We start from the raw sequence: 19,711 nt of genomic DNA on the forward strand, positions 1-19,711 counted from the left end.
CGTCTGGAAGAACCTCTCCATGTTGGGTACCAGAGTGGGATGGGCATGGGTTGGTGATGGAGGGGTCTGGAAGAGCCTCTCCATGTTGGGTACCAGAGTGGGATGGGCATGGATGGGGGGATCTGATCCTGGTCACATCCAGTTCCTGCACCCAGAGGAACCTCCACCAGCACCAGAGCAGTGCTGTTACCCATCCCTGTGTCACCCCATTGTCACCCCTGTGTCACCCCTGTGTAACCCTTATGTCACCCCATTGTCACCCCTGTGTAACCCCTATGTCACCCATGGGTCACCCCTGTGTAACCCTTATGTCACCCTTGTGTCACCCCCTTTTTCACCCCTATGTCACCCCCTGTGTCACCCCATTGTAACCCCCATGTCACTCCCCCTTGTCACCCCCATTGCCACCCCCTGTGTCACCCCATTGTAACCCCATTGTCAGCCCCATGTCACCCCCATTTCACCCCCATTGCCACCCCATGGTAACCCCATTGTCACCCCCATTTTAACCGCATTGTGACCCCCATGTCAACTCCATTGTCACCCCCATGTCACCCCATTATAACCCCATTGTCACCCCATTGTAACCCCATTGTCACCCCCATGTCACCCCATTATAACCCCATTGTCACCCCACTGTAACCCCATTGTCACCCCATTGCCACCCCCATGTCACCCCATGGTAACCCCATTGTCACCCCCATTGTCACCCCTATGTCAACTCCATTGTCACCCCCATGTCAACTCCATTGTCACCCCCATTGTACCTCCATTGTCACCCCCATTGTACCCCCATTGTCACCCCACTGTCACCCCCATGTCCCCCCTTGGCAATGGCCCTTACCCGCTGGCGCTGCTCCCTCCTGGCCTCCTCCAGCTCCCGGCTGAGTCTCCCCAGTTCCTGCAGCGCCACCAGCAGCTGGGCACTGGGCCCCTTGCCCTGCAGCAGGATGGAGCTCTGCCTCCTCGCCTCCTTCTCCTGCACCAGCATCTGCCATGGGGCACAGCGCGCTCAGGAGCAGGACAAGGGCCCTTTGCCGTGGGCACTGGGCTTTGCTGCCCTTGCCCCATGGGATCCCAGCTGCGATGGGTGCCCCCGAGCATCCCCATCATCCCCTTGGTGCCTGAATACTGGGGGGCTCCATCATTGAGACAGAGAGGTTTGGGGTGAAGGGACCTTAAAGCTCCACTCCAGCTCCAGGGACCCCTTCCACTGGAGCAGCTCCAAGCCCCTGTGTCCACCCTGGCCTTGAGCACTGCAGGGATGGGGCAGCCACAGCTTCACCCCATTCCCATGCCCCACCACCCTCATAGGGAAGAGCTTCCCAATATCCCATCCCCACCTCCCATTGCAGGACCCCAGCAGCAGCATCACCCCCCTGCTCTCCCACCCCATGGGTGCCTTTCCCCCCACCCAGCACCCATGGCCTGGGTGACCCCGGCCCTGCCTGCACCTCATGGGCGAAGGCTTCCGCCTGCAGGCGCAGGTCCTGCTCCAGCTCCAGCTGCTGCATGGCCTCGCAGTAGTCCTGGCTGATGATGTGGGACACTGCGGGGACAGCGAGCACCCCAGCACTGCATGGGGGACACCCAGGTCCCAGCGCCATTGGTGCCCATCACCAGCACCCATCTCACCTCTCTTGAAGGACCTCAGCGCCCGTTGGCTGCTGCCCAGGGCCGCCCGCAGGCGCTGCTGCTCCTCCTGCCCCAGCTCCAGCTGCAGTGGGGCAGGGTTTGGGGTCACCATAGGAGCATCCCCAGTACATGAAGGAGGTGATGGAGGGTCCAAAGGGAGGGGTTCGGACCCAACCCCTTGAGCTCAGTGAGGAACAGGGGGTGATGAAGGAGAGGAAGGGCTGGGAGATGCCATTGGGGGTCCCATTGGGTACCTGGTCCTGCAGGTCCTGGTTGAGCCGCTGCAGGTCCTGGACCTGGCTGGTGAGGTCCTTGCGCTGCTCCAGGAGCCACGAGATCTTGTTCTGCAGGGCTGGGAATGCGGGGTGGGAATGGGGAGCGCAGAGCTGGGACTGGGATGCTACAGGGACCTCCCCAGCTGGAAGCTGGTTCGGGGAGGTGATGCAGGGATAGATACACACAGGGCAATGGGGTGGAAGAGCAGCCCCAGGACACCTGGGCTGTGCTCAGCATCCTCCTGGCCAAAGCTGCCCTGAGCATCCTCAACCCATGGGAAGAGCTTTGGATGATCCCAAGGGAGGGTTTGGCTGGAAGTGGGGGCCCTGAGGGCGCATCTCCAGGTACTGACACAAACAGAGGCAGAAGAGGGAAAGAGGATGGGAAAAGAGGATGGGGAAGAGGGAAGTTGGGCAGCAGCACTTTCAGTTCAGCTTTTCCCTTTGCCTTCGGATTCATTTTCTCCTGTTTATCCGGAACAAGGACCAGGAACAACCTAAACCCTAGGGCCAGGCTGAGCCGAGCTTAGGCAACACCGGGATGGGGCTGGGGCTGGGCTGCTTCTAGCTGGGGCTGGGATGAGATGGTGATGGGGATGGGATGAGGATGGGATGGGGATGGGAATGGGATGCAGATGGGATAGGGATGGGATGGGTTGTGGATGGGATGAAGATGGGATGAAGATGGGATGAAGATGGGATGAAGATGGGATGAAGATGGGATGAAGATGGGATGAGGATGGGAATGGGATGCAGATGGGATAGGGATGGGATGGGTTGCGGATGGGATGAGGATGGGATGGGGATGGAATGGGGATGGGAATGGGATGCAGATGGGATGGGGATGAATGGGGATGGGAATGGGATGGGGATGGAAATGGGGATGGGAATGGGATGCAGATGGGATGGGGGATGGAATGGGGATGGAAATGGGGATGGAAATGGGATGCAGATGGGATGGGATGCGGATGGGATGGGGATGGGGTGGGGATGGGATGGGGATACCCTGGCTCACCCTCAAGCTGCTGCCCATAGCATTGGGCAGGGTCAGGATCATCTTCAGGGGGCACCTCCTCAAGCAGAGCTTCAGGGGCTGCTGGGGCCAGGCTGAGCCTCTTCAGCTGCTTGTTCTCCTGCTTCACCTGGGGTGGGATCAGGGAGCCATGGAAGGGTTTGGGTTGGAAGGGACCTAAATCCCATCCAGCTCCAACCCCTGCCACGGGCAGGGACCCCTTCCACTGGAGCAGCTCCAAGCCCCTGTGTCCAACCTGGCCTTGAGCACTGCAGGGATGGGGCAGCCACAGCTTCACCCCATTCCCATGTCCCACCACCCTCATAGGGAAGAACTTCCCTGTATCCCACCCAACTCTTCCCTCTTCCAGCCTGGATCCCAAACTCCTCATCCCATCCCTGCATCCCTTGTCCCAAGCCCCTCTCCAGCTTCCCTGCAGCCCCTTTAGGCACTGGAGCTGCTCTAAGGTCTCCCCTTCAGGAGCCTTCTCTCCTCCAGGCTGCCCCAGCCCAGCTCTCTCAGCCTGGCTCCAGAGCAGAGCTGCTCCAGCCCTCGCAGCATCATCCCAATGGGCGCTGCCCTGGGTGCTCTGGGGATGCAGCCACAGCCTCAGCACCCCCAGCACTGCGGTGCTGCCGGGTGACACCGGGTGATGCCGGTCCCCATCCCCACCTGCACTGCGTAGGCTTCGGCTCGCTCCCTGCACATCCTCTCGATCTCAAACCGGGTCTCCAGCGCCGAGAGCTCGGCCAGCAGGGCCTGGGATGCTGCAGAGGGGGAAGGATGGGTGCAGGACGGGTGCAGGATGGGTGCAGGACGGGCGCAGGATGGGTGCAGGACGGGCGCAGGATGGATGCAGGATGGGTGCAGGATGGATGCAGGATGGGTGCAGGATGGATGCAGGATGGGTGCAGGATGGGTGCAGGATGGGTGCAGGATGGGTGCAGGACGGGCGCAGGATGGGTGCAGGACGGGCGCAGGATGGATGCAGGATGGATGCAGGATGGATGCAGGATGGGCGCAGGACGGATGCAGGACGGGTACAGGATGGGTGCAGGACGGGTGCAGGATGGGCGCAGGATGGGTGCAGGATGGATGCAGGATGGGCGCAGGATGGATGCAGGATGGGCGCAGGATGGGCGCAGGATGGATGCAGGATGGGCGCAGGATGGGTGCAGGATGGATGCAGGATGGGCGCAGGATGGGTGCAGGATGGGTGCAGGATGGGCGCAGGATGGATGCAGGATGGGTGCAGGATGGGTGCAGGATGGATGCAGGATGGGTGCAGGATGGGTGCAGGATGGGTGCAGGATGGGCGCAGGATGGGTGCAGGATGGGTGCAGGATGGATGCAGGATGGGTGCAGGATGGGTGCAGGATGGATGCAGGATGGGTGCAGGATGGATGCAGGATGGGTGCAGGATGGGTGCAGGATGGATGCAGGATGGGTGCAGGATGGGTGCAGGATGGGTGCAGGATGGATGCAGGATGGGTGCAGGATGGGTGCAGGATGGGTGCAGGATGGGTGCAGGATGGGTGCAGGATGGGTGCGGGATGGATGCAGGATGGGTGCAGGATGGGTGCAGGATGGGTGCAGGATGGGTGCGGGATGGATGCAGGATGGGTGCGGGATGGATGCAGGATGGATGCAGGATGGGTGCAGGATGGGTGCAGGATGGGTGCGGGATGGATGCAGGATGGGTGCAGGATGGGTGCAGGATGGGTGCAGGATGGGTGCAGGATGGATGCAGGATGGGTACAGGATGGGTGCAGGATGGGTGCAGGATGGATGCAGGATGGATGCAGGATGGGTGCAGGGAGCAGCTCAGTGCCAGGGCTGGGGTTCCCCACTTCACCCTCCCATCAGCACCGGTTCCAGGCAGGGCCGAGGGCACCGCAAGGCACTGGTGGGATGGGGCTCACCTTGCTCCAGCTCTGCCAGGCGCTGCTCAGCTTCAGCCAGCTCCTGGACATGGGGGGGATGCTGCTAGGGGGAAACACACCTGGAATTCCATTGGCATGGCGCTGCCTTGGGATGGCTTGGTGTTGGCACAGCATTGTGTTGGGATAGCATGGCACTGGCATTGCATTGGCACAGCACTGTGCTGGGATGGCATTCCATTGCCATAGCATTGCATTGGCACAGCACTGTGTTGGGATGGCATTCCATTGGCATGGCTTTGCATTGGCACAGCACTGTGTTGGGATGGCATTCCATTGCCATAGCATTGCACTGGCACTGCACTGTGCTGGGATGGCATTCCATTGCCATAGCATTGCACTGGGACAGCACTGTGTTGGGATGGCATTGCATTCACATGGCATTGCATTGGCACAGCACTGTGTTGGGATGGCATTCCATTGGCATGGCATTGCATTGGCTCAGCATTCCATTGGCATGGTATTGCATTGGCACAGCACTGTGTTGGGATGGCATTCCATTGCCATAGCATTGCATTGGGACAGCACTGTGTTGGGATGGCATTCCATTGCCATAGCATTGCATTGGCACAGCACTGTGTTGGTGGGGTGTTGCATTGGCACAGCACTGTGTTGGGATGGCATTCCATTGCCATAGCATTGCATTGGCACAGCACTGTGTTGGGATGGCATTCCATTGGCATGGCATTGCATTGGCACAGCACTGTGTTGGGATGGCATTCCATTGCCATAGCATTGCATTGGGACAGCACTGTGTTGGGATGGCATTCCATTGCCATAGCATTGCATTGGCACAGCACTGTGTTGGGATGGCATTCCATTGCCATAGCATTGCATTGGCACAGCACTGTGCTGGGATGGCATTCCATTGGCATGGCATTGCATTGGGACAGCACTGTGTTGGGATGGCATTCCATTGCCATAGCATTGCATTGGGACAGCACTGTGTTGGGATGGCATTCCATTGCCATAGCATTGCATTGGGACAGCACTGTGTTGGGATGGCATTCCATTGGCATGGCATTGCATTGGCACAGCACTGTGTTGGGATGGCATTCCATTGCCATAGCATTGCATTGGGACAGCACTGTGTTGGGATGGCATTCCATTGACATGGCATTGCATTGGCACAGCACTGTGTTGGGATGGCATTCCATTGCCATAGCATTGCATTGGGACAGCACTGTGTTGGGATGGCATTGCATTCACATGGCATTGCATTGGCACTGCACTGTGTTGGGATGGCATTCCATTGCCATAGCATTGCATTGGCACAGCACTGTGTTGGGATGGCATTCCATTAGCATGGCATTGCATTAGCATGGCATTGTATTGGCATGGCATCGCATTAGCATGGCATTCCATTACCATGGCATTGTATTGGCATTCCATAAGCATGGCATCGCCTTAGCATGGCATTCCATTAGCATGGCATTCCATTGGCATTCCATAAGCATGGTATCCATTAGCATGGCATTCCATTAGCATGGCATTGTATTGGCATTCCATAAGCATGGCATCCATTAGCATGGCATTGTATTGGCATTCCATTAGCATGGCATCCATTAGCATGGCATTTTATTGGCATTCCATAAGCATGGCATTCCATTAGCATGGCATTGTATTGGCATTCCATTAGCATGGCATCCATTAGCATGGCATTGTATTGGCATTCCATAAGCATGGCATCCATTAGCATGGCATTGTATTGGCATTCCATAAGCATGGCATCCATTAGCATGGCATTGTATTGGCATTCCATAAGCATGGCATCCATTAGCATGGCATTGTATTGGCATTCCATAAGCATGGCATTGCATTAGCATGGCATTGGCATTCCATAAGCATGGCATCTCCTTGGCCCTGCACTGGCACAGCGCCCCACTGGCATTCCATTGGCCCAGGGCTCCCGGCTCTCATCCAGCCCTGAGCCACCGGATGCTGCCGCGCTGGGACCACTGCGACCGCGACACCGGTGATGGCACCAGCGCCTGGCACAGAGCCGGGCCTCGACCCCCATTGCATCCCTATGGGGGGCTGGGAGTGGTACCTGCACCACGGCCGCCTCTTCTTCATCATCCTCCTCCTCCTCCTCGCTGCTGCCCGACTCCAGGATGGCTGCAGAGGAACCAGAAGCGCACCAGGAGGTCCCCAGCATAGGAGGAACCCCCAGAGGTGCCTGAGCCCTTTGCTCTGCTCTATAAGGAGAGGGGCTGAGCCCCCCCCCGAACCCCCCCTGCACCAGGAGCTGGTGATGCCCCCGTAGCCAAAATACCTGTGAGATGCTGGGAAAAGCCATCCCTGAGCATCCTGCTGCCGGTGAGGCCAAGAGGGGCCTTGATGGGGGACACTGGGACAGCCCCCAGCACCACTGAGGTTCCCCTCATTGAAGCAGCCCCATAGCACTGGGGTGAATGGTTTTGGGGGGTGAGACGCCACTGAGGAGCACATCCCCATGGGACCATCGCTGGGGGGACTGGTGGTGCCCAGTGGTGGGGATTGGGATGCTCCATGGCTGGATGGGAGTCCCTTGTGCCTAAGTGTGGGGGATGTGTGGATGGATGGATGGACAGATGGGTGGGTGGATGATGGATGGATGGATGGATGGATGGAGGGATGGATGGATGGATGGAGGGATGGAGGGATGGATGGATGGATGGATGATGGATGGGTGGATGGATGGATGGATGGATGGGTGGATGGATGGATGGATGGATGATGGATGGATGATGGATGGATGGATGATGGATGGATGGATGATGGATGGGTGGATGGATGGATGGATGGATGATGGATGGATGGGTGGATGGATGGATGATGGATGGGTGGATGGATGGATGGATGATGGATGGATGTGTGGATGGATGGATGGACAGAGGCACATCACACATGGGAGCTGCCAGTCCACCTAAATACAACCCCCTGGTCCTTCACCCCCTGCAATGGAGCTGAGCAGAGGAAACACCCCCACCCCCCCCACCCCCCCTCCAAACCCAGTTCAGGGCTGGTTTCACCCCTTGCAAAGCATCTATGAGCCAGGAGGCCATGGTGACGGTCGCAGGGGTCAGCCAGAACCACCCCACCATGGGATACCCGGCCCATGTGTGAACCCCTCGCATCCTTCAGCGCAGGGAAAGGTCCTTACCTGTGAGCTGCCCAGTGCCTTCTGCAGCCCAGGCCATGGTGCGGGGCCGGTGGGACCCAGAACCCTTGAGCTCAGCTGGGCCCCACTGCAGGGAAGTGAAACCCCAGCGTCACCAATGATGCTGGGGGCTGAGCACCCAGCTCCGGGCAGGGTTGGTCCTGCCCTGGCTGCAAAGCAGGCTCAGGGGGAACTGAAACCCCTCCTGCTCCAGCCATGAGCTGCTTTGAGCAGCTCCAGTGCCTAAAGGGGCTGCAGGAAAGCTGGAGAGGGGCTTGGGACAAGGGATGCAGGGATGGGATGAGGAGTTTGGGATCCAGGCTGGAAGAGGGAAGAGTTGGATGGGATACAGGGAAGTTCTCCCCTATGAGGGTGGTGGGACATGGGAATGGGGAGAAGCTGTGGCTGCCCCATCCCTGCAGTGCTCAAGGACACAGGGGCTTGGAGCAAGCTGCTCCAGTGGAAGGGGTTGGGGTTGGAGCTGGAGGAGCTTTAAGGTCCCTTCATCCCAACCCATTCCATGGTTCCATGCCCTCAGCCTCCCCCCCGGCACCATAGGCAATGTCACCTCCCAGCTCTTACTCATCGGGCTCTGCCCTTTCCCAGCATCAATCCGGGATCAAGTGAATTCCTCTCCCCTCACTGCAGCCTCCAAACACCCATGAAAATCAATGGGCTCCGATCCCATGGGATGGGGATGAGGATGCTCCGGAGCCTCCGCAGGAGCTCTGCATTAACACTCCCCTTGTAAGTGCTCCATCCAAGGAGTAAATCCAGCTCCTGTATAAGGCAGAGCTCCTTGCACACCCTTTACAGGTGGGTTCTGGAGCATCCTTGCCCCAGCCCTGGGAATAACAAGAGATTTTAGATGTTATCCACCACTTTTCCTTGTGGATTCGGGTAGGGAATGGGGATGCTTTGACCAAATCCAGCCCCAAAGCTCTCATCTTAAGGCAGGAGATGAGCGTGGTCCTCATAGCCACCATGGCATCACCTTCTCCCCCTTGCAACCACAGGGGGGGCTTTCCTGATCCTCTCCTTTGAATACTCACTCTAAGTGTTCCTTGGGTTCACCCCATCATCCGGTGAACAGGATTTACTGGGATGCGGCTCCACTCAAGGAAATGGGTGTCCATAACAGCTCCTAAACCCCATGGTGTCATCAGGGAAAATGGGATTTGCCAGCTGGAAAAGCAGTGATCCACTTCATGGCTGTAAGTCCATGGCAACAGGGATCAAAGAGGCTCCATCAGAGGGCCATTAAAGCCGCTCATCTTCCCCATGTGCATCCTCAGCGCTGCTTGAGCAGGCCTGGAGCTCTGTATCCCACAGGAAGCGCTCTCCATGGAGCCCGGAGGTTTCCATCGCTCCTGCAGGATGCTCAGAGCAGGAACCAAGCTTCATAGAATCATGGAATAGTTCGGGTTGGAAAGGAGCTTGAGATCACCCAGTTCCAACCCCCTGCCATGGGCAGGGACACCTCACACTAAACCATGGCACCCAAGGCTCTGTCCAACCTGGCCTTGAGCACTGCCAGGGATGGAGCATTCACAGCCTCCCTGGGCACCCATTCCAGTGCCTCAGCACCCTCACAGGGAAGAATTTCCTCCTTAGATCCAATCTAAACTTCCCCTGTTTCAGTTTTAACCCATTACCCCTTGTCCTGTCACTACAGTCCCTAATGAAGAGTCCATCCCCAGCATCCCTATAGGCCCCCTTCAGACACTGGAAGCTGCTCTGAGGTCTCCATCAGCTTCTCTTCTCCAGGCTGAACAGCCCCAGTGTTCTCAGCCTATCTCCATACAGGAGCTGCTCCAGCCCCTGAGCATCCTTGTGGCCTCCTCTGGACTTGTTCCAACAGCTCCATGTCCTTTTTATGTTGAGGACACCAGAACTGCACACAATGCTCCAGGGGAGGTCTCACGAGAGCAGAATAAAGGGGCAGGATCCCCTCCTTCGCCCTGCTGGTCACGCTCCTTTGGATACAGCCCAGGATACGGTTGCTTTCTGGGCTCAAGCACACACTGAAGCCGGCTCATGTTCATTTTCTCATTGCCCAGCACCCCCAAGTCCTTCTCTTGGGCTGCTCTGAATCTCTTCTCTGCCCAGCCTGTAGCTGTGCCTGGGATTGCTCCCACCCAGGTGTAGGACCTTGCCCTTGGCATGGTTGAACTCCATGTGGTTGGCATCACCCCACCTCACAAGCGTGTCCAGGTCCCTCTGGATCCCATTCCTTCCCTCCAGCGCATCAACCCAACCACACAGCTTGGTGCCACCACAAACCTGCTGCGGGTGCATCAATCCCACTGTCCATGTCCCCAGCCCAAGGCTTCTCCTCCGCTCCCAGCAGCGGCTCTGGGCTCTCACCCGCCCTGCTCCATCTGCCTGTGCCTGAGGCGATGGGAACTGTGAAGCACAGCTTGGAGCAGAGCTGTGAAGAGCCAAGAGCATCCCTGCAGCCTCCCCCCGATGCCATCCCTGCCTCCAGCCTGGAGACAGCACAATACAGCTTCAATAGCATCATGGAATGGTTTAAGGAAGGGATCTTAAAGCTCCTCCAGCCCCAACCCCTGCCATGGGCAGGGACCCCTTCCATAGAGCAGCTTGCTCCAAGCCCCTGTGTCCAACCTGGCCAGGGATGGGGCATTCCCAACCTGTGCCAGCGCCTCAGCACCCTCCCAAGATCGAGGAATGCTCAACCCTGCCCCTTAGGGAAGGGAATAAAAGCATCAGGATTACCCCACTGCTGGCCCAGGCAGCAGGGAGCCAGTGCAGGGAATAGGGGACATTCCCTGCATCCCCTACTGTGTGCCCTTGGAGCAAACCTACAGCCCCAGTGCTGGGAGCAGCTCATCCAGGAGCTCTTTGCTTCCAGTGCTTCTGCCTTCACTTCTCCAAGTCCCCAACAGCTACGTGCATCCTGCCCGCCTGCATCCCCCATGGGCTCCAGGGGGCACCTCCTGCACCCTCCATGTCCCCTCAGCACCTCTCTCTAGAGCTCTCTAAAGCCATCAAACCCATGAGCAATGCAGAGGGTGATGTCCTCGTGTGATGGAGCCCAGCACATGTGCACTGCAGGGATGCTGCTGCAGCAGCCGCTGGGAAGAACACAGCCTGTATCACAGCTCTCAAACAAACCCCATCCTATGAGCTCACCATCAGCACACGCAGCCAGAGCCAGGGGGTCTGTGCCTCACCTTTGCCACGGGCCAAAACTGGCCCCAAGGAGCTGTTTTCCTAAGGAATTCCTCAAGAAGCCTTCCCAAGCCATGAAAGCGGAGCCCTGGCTGCTGGGGACCATGGGGACATCAACCCTAGCACAGGCTGGAGGTGAAACGATGGGAAAAGGGGGGGTTATAAGGAACAAAGAGCAAAGGTTTCACCTCCTCCTCACTGTGATCATCTGGATCTCCCCCCCTTTGGAAAAGGGGAGGCCTGGGATGCGCAGCAGCACCGGGAATGCCAAGAGATGACACAAAAGGGAGGCTGCAAAACTCACTCCGTGCCTTGCTCCCTATGGAGAGCATCATGAACCACATCCCCAGGGCCAGAGAGAGGAGAGAAGTGGCCGTTTCCAACACCCCAATGACCCAAACCACCAGGTTGAGAGCTTCAGGTCCCATCCCCACAGCCACAGAGCACTGGGGAGGGGATGGGACACACACACACACACACCAGCATCCTCCAGAGGTGGCAGCTTCCCAATGGGAATCCGTGGGGAGCTGGACACTTGGCTCACTTTATTCTCTCTGTAATGAATGGCTCTGTGTAAACCTCAGTTCAACGTCAAGCACGTCCTGCTGCCAAACCACCCCAGCTCCTGCTTGGGAAGCCCAGGGTGGGCAGTGCCAGGGAGAGGAGCTTGGATGCTCCTTGTGCTCAGCTGGAACCAAGCATCCTCCTTGCACACAGTCCTGGGGCTGGATGGAACCCTCCCCTCTGCATCCGGTACCTGCAGTCAGTGCCCAGGGCCAGCGTTCCCAGCAATTCCCAGGCAAATCCCACTGGGATTCATCAAGGAGGGATGGGGTCAGGGCTGCTGCCCCACAGCCCCCTGCACAGTCTGGGGCTGCCCCGCTCCGTCAGGGCAGCATCCCTGCTCAGTAGATCTTCTGTCGGCTGGGCAGGATGGCCTCCTTGATGAAAGAGAAGATGAGGAGGATCCCAGAGCGCTTCCCCCTCTTCCCTTTGGTGAAGTAGTTGGAGACCACGTCGTCTGTGGGGATAAGGGGAGCAAAATCAACCACTGGTGGGTTTGGTTTCAGGGCCTGAAATGCATGGGAGCTGCTCGTGTGCTCCCATCTGGCTTCCTTTAAAGCATGGAAGTTACTGGTTTGATCCCATCCAGCTGCCTTTAAAGCATGGAACTTGCTGGTTTGATCCCATCTGGCTGCCCTTAAAGCATGGAACTTGCTGGTTTGATCCAATCCAGCTGCCCTTAAAGGATGGGAGTTACTGGTTTGATCCCATATGGCTGCCCTTAAAGCATGGAAGTTACTGGTTTGTTCGCATCGAGCTGCCCTTAAAGCATGGAACTTGATGGTTTGATCCAATCCAGCTGCCCTTAAAGCATGGAAGCTACTGGTTTGCTCCCATCCAGCTGCCCTTAAAGCATGGAAGTTACTGGTTTGTTCGCATCGAGCTGCCCTTAAAGCATGGAACTTGATGGTTTGATCCCATCCAGCTGCCCTTAAAGCATGGAAGTTATTGGTTTGATCCCATCTGGCTGCCCTTAAAGCATGGAAGTTACTGGTTTGTTCGCATCGAGCTGCCCTTAAAGCATGGAACTTGATGGTTTGATCCCATCCAGCTGCCCTTAAAGCATGGAAGTTACTGGTTTACTCCCATCCACCTGCCCTTAAAGCATGGAACTTGCTGGTTTGATCCCATTTGGCTGCCCTTAAAGCATGGGAGTTACTGGTTTGATCCCATCCAGCTGCCCTTAAAGCATGGAAGTTACTGGTTTGATCCCATCTGGCTGCCCTTAAAGCATGGAAGTTACTGGTTTGATCCCATTTGGCTGCCCTTAAAGCATGGAAGTTACTGGTTTGATCCCATCTGGCTGCCCTTAAAGCATGGAAGTTACTGGTTTGATCCCATTTGGCTGCCCTTAAAGCATGGAAGTTACTGGTTTGATCCCATCTGCCTGCATTTAAAGCATGGCAGTTGCTGGTTTGCTTCCCTCTACCCTACCTGATGCTCCCATAAGCCATTGACAGGGAGCCCAAATCCTGAGCTCCCTGTCTGAAGCTTCAGGGAGAGCCCACAGAAAGCAACAGGGCCCCAGGGCTGGAGAGATGCAGGATGTGAAGCAGGAAGCACCCCTCGCTCTGCTCACTCACCCCTTTCCCTGCCTTGCCTTTGGAAGGGTTCACCCCACCTGCTGCACCCTGCCCCTGCTCCATGCAGCGGGAATGGGGGGTGCAATGGGCTGTGCTGAGCCCAGAGCCCTGGGGAAGGCCATCACTCACCTCCAGGCTGCACTGTGGAGGGCAGGACGTTCTCCCCAGCCGACAAGGAGACGAAGAAAGCAAAGGGGATTAACCAGAGGCAGAAGGTGAAGTAGGCAAGAACCTGCAGGCAGAGAGACACAGGCAGTGAGAGCAGAGGCACAGCCCATGGGGTACCCCAAGTGTCTCCCTGAACCAGCCCCCCCTGGAGATAAAGGGCTCTGAAGGGGTAGAAGTGCAGCTCAACCCCTCCCAAGCCTCAGGTGCTCAGATACTGTCCCACTGTGGAGCTGGGAAGGGGACACACAGCACCCAGGAGCATCCATGGAAGGATGCAGGAGAAGCCTTTGCTCCTGGAAAGCTCCACTGCTCCCAGCCATTCCCAATGAGAATGAAGGAAGCAGGATGCTGGTTGTGCTGCTTTGAACCAGGAAATCCCCTTCACACTTCCAGGGGCTAAAAGGAAGAAGCAAGACCTGGGATTGCTCCTCCTGCCCTGGGATGGGGCACTGGGGTTTGGGGAGAGCAGAGCTGCTGCATCAGCCTCTCTGTGCCCCTAAACACCGGTTAAACTGCCTAAAAACCTGTGGGTTTCATCAGTTTGGTGGAGATTTTCTCTGTTTTTTAGAATCTGCACCAAGTGGCAGCTATTTTGGGGCAGGACAAGCCCTTTTGGAGAGTTTGGGCCTTCCCATAAAGACGGTGACAGAGAATTAGTGCATCAGAGAGATAAAAATAGCGGTAATTCCAGAAGGGAAGGGATTTGTGGTCAAAAGCCATTCAAAATGATCTCGTTTTCCATTGTCCTGGGGTTTAGCACATCAGAACAGTGCAGTCTGTGCTTTGCACTCAGTGCTTTTCATGCCTTTGAGTGGCTGAGGAAGCCCCAAGCCCCATCCTGGAGCTGAAGGTGCTGAGGGCACAGGAGCCCCGAGGGAAGGGGTGCGAGAAGCATCCTGAGCACAACAGCATCTCCCAGCCTCCAGCAGCTCCACATGGACTGGGAGAGCAGGGATTGACTCCTTCCCAAAGGCCTCTCACCTCAGAGAACAGGTAATACTCCTCAGCGAAGTACTGGAACGCCAGGTAGTGATTGAATATAACCAGCCCTGCAAAGGAGACAGCACAAACAGCATCAGCTCAGCCCCAAGGCGATGCAGGACGAGGAGGAGGGAGCAGCTCCTTGCTGGGAGCCCAGCCCCTCGGTGATGCTCAGCCCCTTGCACCCGCATCCTCCTGCTGCTAAAAGACTTTCACAGCTCGGGGTGTGAGCAGCACCAGCCCCAGATCCCCTCTCCCTGTGCTGCTTTACTCACCCTGGCCCAGGGGAACCCAGCCTGACACTTGCTAATGCTGCCCGGAGCTGAGAGCAGCACAACAGAGCAACCCCTACCCAGAGGGGGGGACCAGCAGCTGCTGCAGGGAGCAGCTCCTCTGCCATGGGCAAAGCAAGTGAAGCTGAAATGGGGGCAGGACATGAGGCTTAGAGCTGGTCCCAGCACTGGAAACGCCATTGAGCTCTCAAGAGGCAGGAACTGGAGCTGCTTGTGCCTTTTAGCCAAGCCAAGAAGACCCCAGCTCCAGCCCAGCAGCCCCAGGGCAGGCAGGAGGCAGAGCCCCATGTGGATTTATCCTCTTTTCATCCATCACCAGTTTGGCTCCAGGAAACACATCCCTGCTCTATACCCTATGGGAGAACAGTGTCCAAGGCCAGGTTGGACACAGGGGCTTGGAGCAAGCTGCTCCAGTGGAAGGGGTCCCTGCCTGGGGCAGGGGTTGGGGCTGGAGGAGCTTTAAGGTCCCTTCCAACACAAACCATTCCCTGGTTCCATGCTAATCCTGCCTACACTGCTTGGAGGTGCTCCAGCTGCACACAGACCCGCTCTGAAACCTGCATCAGATCCTGCCTGGTTGCTACCTGAGGTCTCAGTGCCCATCACCCAGAGCAGGGCCTGAGGGCAGATCCATGCCCAGCACAGAACACGCAGGAGGCTCCACAGCCCGCAGGGGATGAAACCAGTTAAGCAGCTCCAAACCAGTCTAAGTGGCAGAGCTGCTGGTGCTGCAGCCCCCATCTCCTTTGGGGTCGCTCTGTGACACGGCTCTGCCTGCTCATGAGCTGAGCACAGCAGGCAACCATGGACTGGTTTGGGGTGGAAGGGACCTTAAAGCTCCAATCCAGCTCCAGGGACCCCTTCCACTGGAGCAGCTTGCTCCAAGCCCCTGTGTCCAACCTGGCCTTGAGCACTGCAGGGATGGGGCAGCCACAGCTTCAACCCATTCCCATGTCCCACCACCCTCATAGGGAAGAACTTCCCTGTATCCCATCCAACTCTTCCCTCTTCCAGCCTGGAGCCCAAACTCCTCATCCCATCCCTGCATCCCTTGTCCCAAGCCCCTCTCCAGCTTCCCTGCAGCCCCTTTAGGCACTGGAGCTGCTCTAAGGGCTCCTCAGGGCTGCCCCATCCCAGTTGGGTTTGTGCTGGGGCAGGACCTTACCCTTGGCCTGGCTGACCTCCACGAGGCTCCCACAGGGACCCAGGAACAGGTCAGGAACCGGTTTTCTTCCCCATGAATGAGGAAATGGGCTTTGTCCCAAAGCTTTTCCTCCTCCAAGCACCAGCCCCTCCTGATGGCAGAGCCCTCCCACCCCTCACGGCCACCGTGCCCCCAGCCTGTGCTTGCACCCATGGGTAAAGACCCACAGTGGGCTTCAACCCCTCCGGCTCTTTGCCCATGGAGCACCCAGAGCAGCTCTGCAGGGAGGACACTGGGATCCCATCCCCACAGGAGTTTGGAGCAGAACCAGAACTGGGAAACCCCAGTTTCCACCCCACACCCCCCCAGTCCACAGCTATCCCAGCCCCACCATAAACCACAGTGACAAAGCCCTGGGCAAAGCTCAAAGTCCTTTTGGAAGCCACGGAGGCTGCAGGAGCAAAAGGCAAAGCTCTGCTGCCACCCAGAGTCCATCTGGGGATGGGGTGACAATGGAACCCATGGGGAGGTGACTGTGTCACCCGTGGGGAGGCGGCAGTGTCACCCGTGGGGAGACGACAGTGTCACCCGTGGGGAGGCGATAATGTCACCCGTGGGAAGGTGACAATGTTACCCATGGGGAGATGGCAGTGTCACCCATGGGGAGGCGATAATGTCACCCATGGGGAGGTGGCAGTGTCACCCATGGGGAGATGATAATGCCACCCATGGGGAGATGACAATGCCACCCATGGGGAGATGACATTGCCACCCATGGGAAGGTGACAATGTCACCCATGGGGAGGCGGCACTGCCACCCATGGGGAGGCAACAATGTCACCCATGGGGAGATGACACTGCCACCCATGGGGAGATGACACTGCCAACCATGGGGAGGCGACACTGCCAACCATGGGGAGGCGACAGTGTCACCCATGGGGAGGTGACAATGTCACCCATGGGGAGATGACAATGTCACCCATGGGGAGGTGACAGTGTCACCCATGGGGAGACGACAGTGTCACCCATGGGGAGATGACAGTGTCACCCATGGGGAGATGACACTGCCATCCATGGGGAGGTGACAGTGCCACCCATGGGAAGGTGACAGCCCCACTCACCACAGGACAGGATGAAGTTGGAGGAGGTGAGCACGATGAAGGGGAAGGTCTGCAGCAGCCCGAAGTAGACGAGGTTGGTGAAGAGCCCCACTCCGACCATGAAGCCAGGGAACTGTTCGAAGAGGTAGAGCCCCACCAGCACGGCCGAGGAGAACTGGGGGAGAAAGTGGGGTGAACATGGGGATTAACATGGGGTGAACATGGGGGTTAACATAGGGTGAACATGGGGGTTAACACAGGGTGAACATGGGGGTCAACACAGGGTGAACATGGGGGTTAACATAGGGTGAACATGGGGGTCAACATAGGGTGAACATGGGGGTCAACATGGGGTGAACATGGGGGTCAACATGGGGTGGACATGGGGGTTAACATAGGGGGAACATGGGGGTTAACATAGGGGGAACATGGGGGTTAACATAGGGGGAACATGGGGGTTAACACAGGGTGAACACAGGGTTGACACGGGGGGGAACACGGGGTGAACTTGGGGGTGAACACGGGGGGAACCCAGGGTGGAACACGGTAGTGAACATGGGGGTGAACATGAGGATGAACATGGGGAGAACACGGGGGTGAACACAGGGGTGACCACAGGGTGAACATGGGGTGAACATGGGGGTGAACACCAGGGTGAACCTGGGGGGGAACATGGGGTGAATGTGGGGGTGACCATGGGGGTGACCGTGGGGTGAACATGGGGTGAACATGGGCGTGACCATGGGTTGAACACGGGGGTGACCATGGGGGTGACCATGGGGGGGAACACGGGGGGTGACCATGGGGGTGACCATGGGGTGACCATGGGGGTGACCATGGGGGGTGACCATGGGGTGAACATGGGGTGAACATGGGGTGATCATGGGGTGACCGTGGGGGTGACCGTGGGGGTGAACATGGGGTGAAAGCAGCAGCACAGGCAAGAGCCCTGCCATGGTCAAGGCGGCTTTGGTGCCGACAGCACCACACCAACCCATGCACCTCCCACTCCACACCAGCCCCTTGGGAAGCATCCAAATGGAACCCCCCCACCCGCCCCCCCGAGCCACACTGGGACAGGGAAGCACTTCCCAAGGGCTCCCCATGCTGTGGCTGCTGTGCCAGCCCCGTGGGGTGACCATGGTGAGGACCCCCCCTGTGTGTGCACGCAGGGACTTACCCAGATCATGTACTTGATGATCCTCTTGGTGACAACCGTGTACTCCTCGATCAGCTCCGCCAGGTAGTAGAGCCCGGCCGCTGCGGACGGAGGTGGGGATGAGCAGGGATGGATGGAGCAGGGATACGGGAGGGAACGTGCACACAGCCATAGGAGACTGAGGGCAGGGGTGAACCCCAGCCCTGCAATGCTCTGGGGACCCCCAATCTCTGGGGCAGCCACAGGATATCAGAGGCAGTGATGGGACCCCCAACCTCAGGGGCTCTCTGAGGTCCCAGGGGCACCCAAGGGCCCCCAGTTTCTGGGCTCCCCAAGGGGTAACAGAAGCACCCGGAGGACCCCAATGTCAGGGGCACCCTCGGGACCTCAATGGCACCAACAGGCCCAGGCCTTCAGGGCCCCCCCAACCTCAGGCACCCTCTGAGCTCCTGCGGGCACCCAGCGGCCCCCCCAATCCCCGGAGCACCCAGAGGGGACCCCAAAGCCAGGAGCTGAGGCCTGGGGGGGGCAACCACGACACCCCCAACCTTAGGACCTCTCTGAGGCCTCGGGGGCACCCAAGGGACCCCAACCTCCATGGGGGGAGGGTCTCTGTGGGCAGCCATGGGACCCCCAACCTCCAGAGCATCCCCGGGGGGTGACGGACACTAATACCCACCCCCCCCTCAGCCCCACGACATATCGCGATAGCCCGCGGGAGGAGGCGGCGGCGGCCTCACCGATGGCCAGGGTGACGAAGGCCACTTGGATGAGCAGGGAGAGCCAGCTCAGCGCGTACATGAACCACATGGCGGGGCCGGGGCCTGCGTCGGGGCCTAGGCCTGGGTCGGGGCCTAGGCCTCGGCCGGGCCTGGACCGGAGCCGCCGCTCCCGCTCCGGGCCCGCTCCTGCTCCCGGTCCGGCGGCGGCGGCGGCGCTGAACACGCGGCGCCGGAACAAGAGAGCTCAGCCGACCCTGCGCGGCCCGGCCGCTGCACGGCGCAACAGCGCCCCCTGCAGGCGCGGAGGGATCCCTGGAGGGAGGGGGGGAACTTGGGGGTGCTCCGAGATGTGGAGGGAGCCCTAAAAGAGCAGAGGGATCCTGGAATGGGAGGGGGGGGGGGTATGGAAACACACGGGGCACCCACAAACAGTATGGGACCCCCGAAATCCTATGGGACCCCCAAACCGCTTTGGGACACCCGCAAACTGCGCAGGGACCCCCAAACCGTAAGGGGACCCCGAACTGTACCAGGGACCCCCCAGATGCCATACAGGAGCCTCCCAAATCACACAGGAACACCCCGACTGCACATGGACCCCCAAACCCACATGGGGACCCCAATGAAACAACTCAGAGACCCCCCGAAACCATACAAAGAATCCCCCCCAAAACCTTACAGGGACCCCGAACCCCATAGGGACCCCCCCAAGACCACACAGGGACACCTCAAAACTATTCAGGGACCCAAAACCATGCAAAGACCACCCGAACCTTACAGGGACCCCCAAAACCCTTC

General features: G+C 58.4%; 2 protein-coding genes across 2 annotated transcripts in view; both read right to left on the minus strand.

Annotated features, from left to right (window-relative positions):
• LOC133211535 (shootin-1-like) overlaps window positions 1–8,106 on the minus strand; it is a 13,214-nt gene extending 5,108 nt beyond the window's left edge. The window contains exons 1-9 of the mRNA XM_061351976.1: window positions 8,008–8,106; window positions 6,913–6,980; window positions 4,845–4,905; window positions 3,595–3,689; window positions 2,926–3,052; window positions 1,890–1,987; window positions 1,636–1,717; window positions 1,455–1,549; window positions 845–991 (exon numbers count right to left, since the gene is read on the minus strand). Coding sequence (XP_061207960.1) covers window positions 845–991; window positions 1,455–1,549; window positions 1,636–1,717; window positions 1,890–1,987; window positions 2,926–3,052; window positions 3,595–3,689; window positions 4,845–4,905; window positions 6,913–6,980; window positions 8,008–8,044 — 810 coding nt within the window. The 5' untranslated portion in view covers window positions 8,045–8,106. The remainder of the gene's footprint in view (window positions 1–844; window positions 992–1,454; window positions 1,550–1,635; window positions 1,718–1,889; window positions 1,988–2,925; window positions 3,053–3,594; window positions 3,690–4,844; window positions 4,906–6,912; window positions 6,981–8,007) is intronic.
• The window catches only part of TEX261 (testis expressed 261), a 26,112-nt gene extending 7,089 nt beyond the window's left edge, over window positions 1–19,023 (minus strand). Inside the window, exons 1-6 of the mRNA XM_061351973.1 lie at window positions 18,932–19,023; window positions 18,213–18,292; window positions 17,054–17,207; window positions 14,496–14,563; window positions 13,476–13,578; window positions 12,030–12,220 (exon numbers count right to left, since the gene is read on the minus strand). Coding sequence (XP_061207957.1) covers window positions 12,105–12,220; window positions 13,476–13,578; window positions 14,496–14,563; window positions 17,054–17,207; window positions 18,213–18,292; window positions 18,932–19,001 — 591 coding nt within the window. The 5' untranslated portion in view covers window positions 19,002–19,023 and the 3' untranslated portion in view covers window positions 12,030–12,104. The remainder of the gene's footprint in view (window positions 1–12,029; window positions 12,221–13,475; window positions 13,579–14,495; window positions 14,564–17,053; window positions 17,208–18,212; window positions 18,293–18,931) is intronic.
• Between the last annotated feature and the right edge of the window lie 688 nt (window positions 19,024–19,711).

Source organism: Neopsephotus bourkii, unplaced genomic scaffold, assembly GCF_033783945.1.
Source record: "Neopsephotus bourkii isolate Nb327-2 ecotype Australia unplaced genomic scaffold, CSIRO-AGI_Nbou_v1 NB_616, whole genome shotgun sequence".
Lineage (NCBI taxonomy): Eukaryota > Metazoa > Chordata > Aves > Psittaciformes > Psittacidae > Neopsephotus > Neopsephotus bourkii.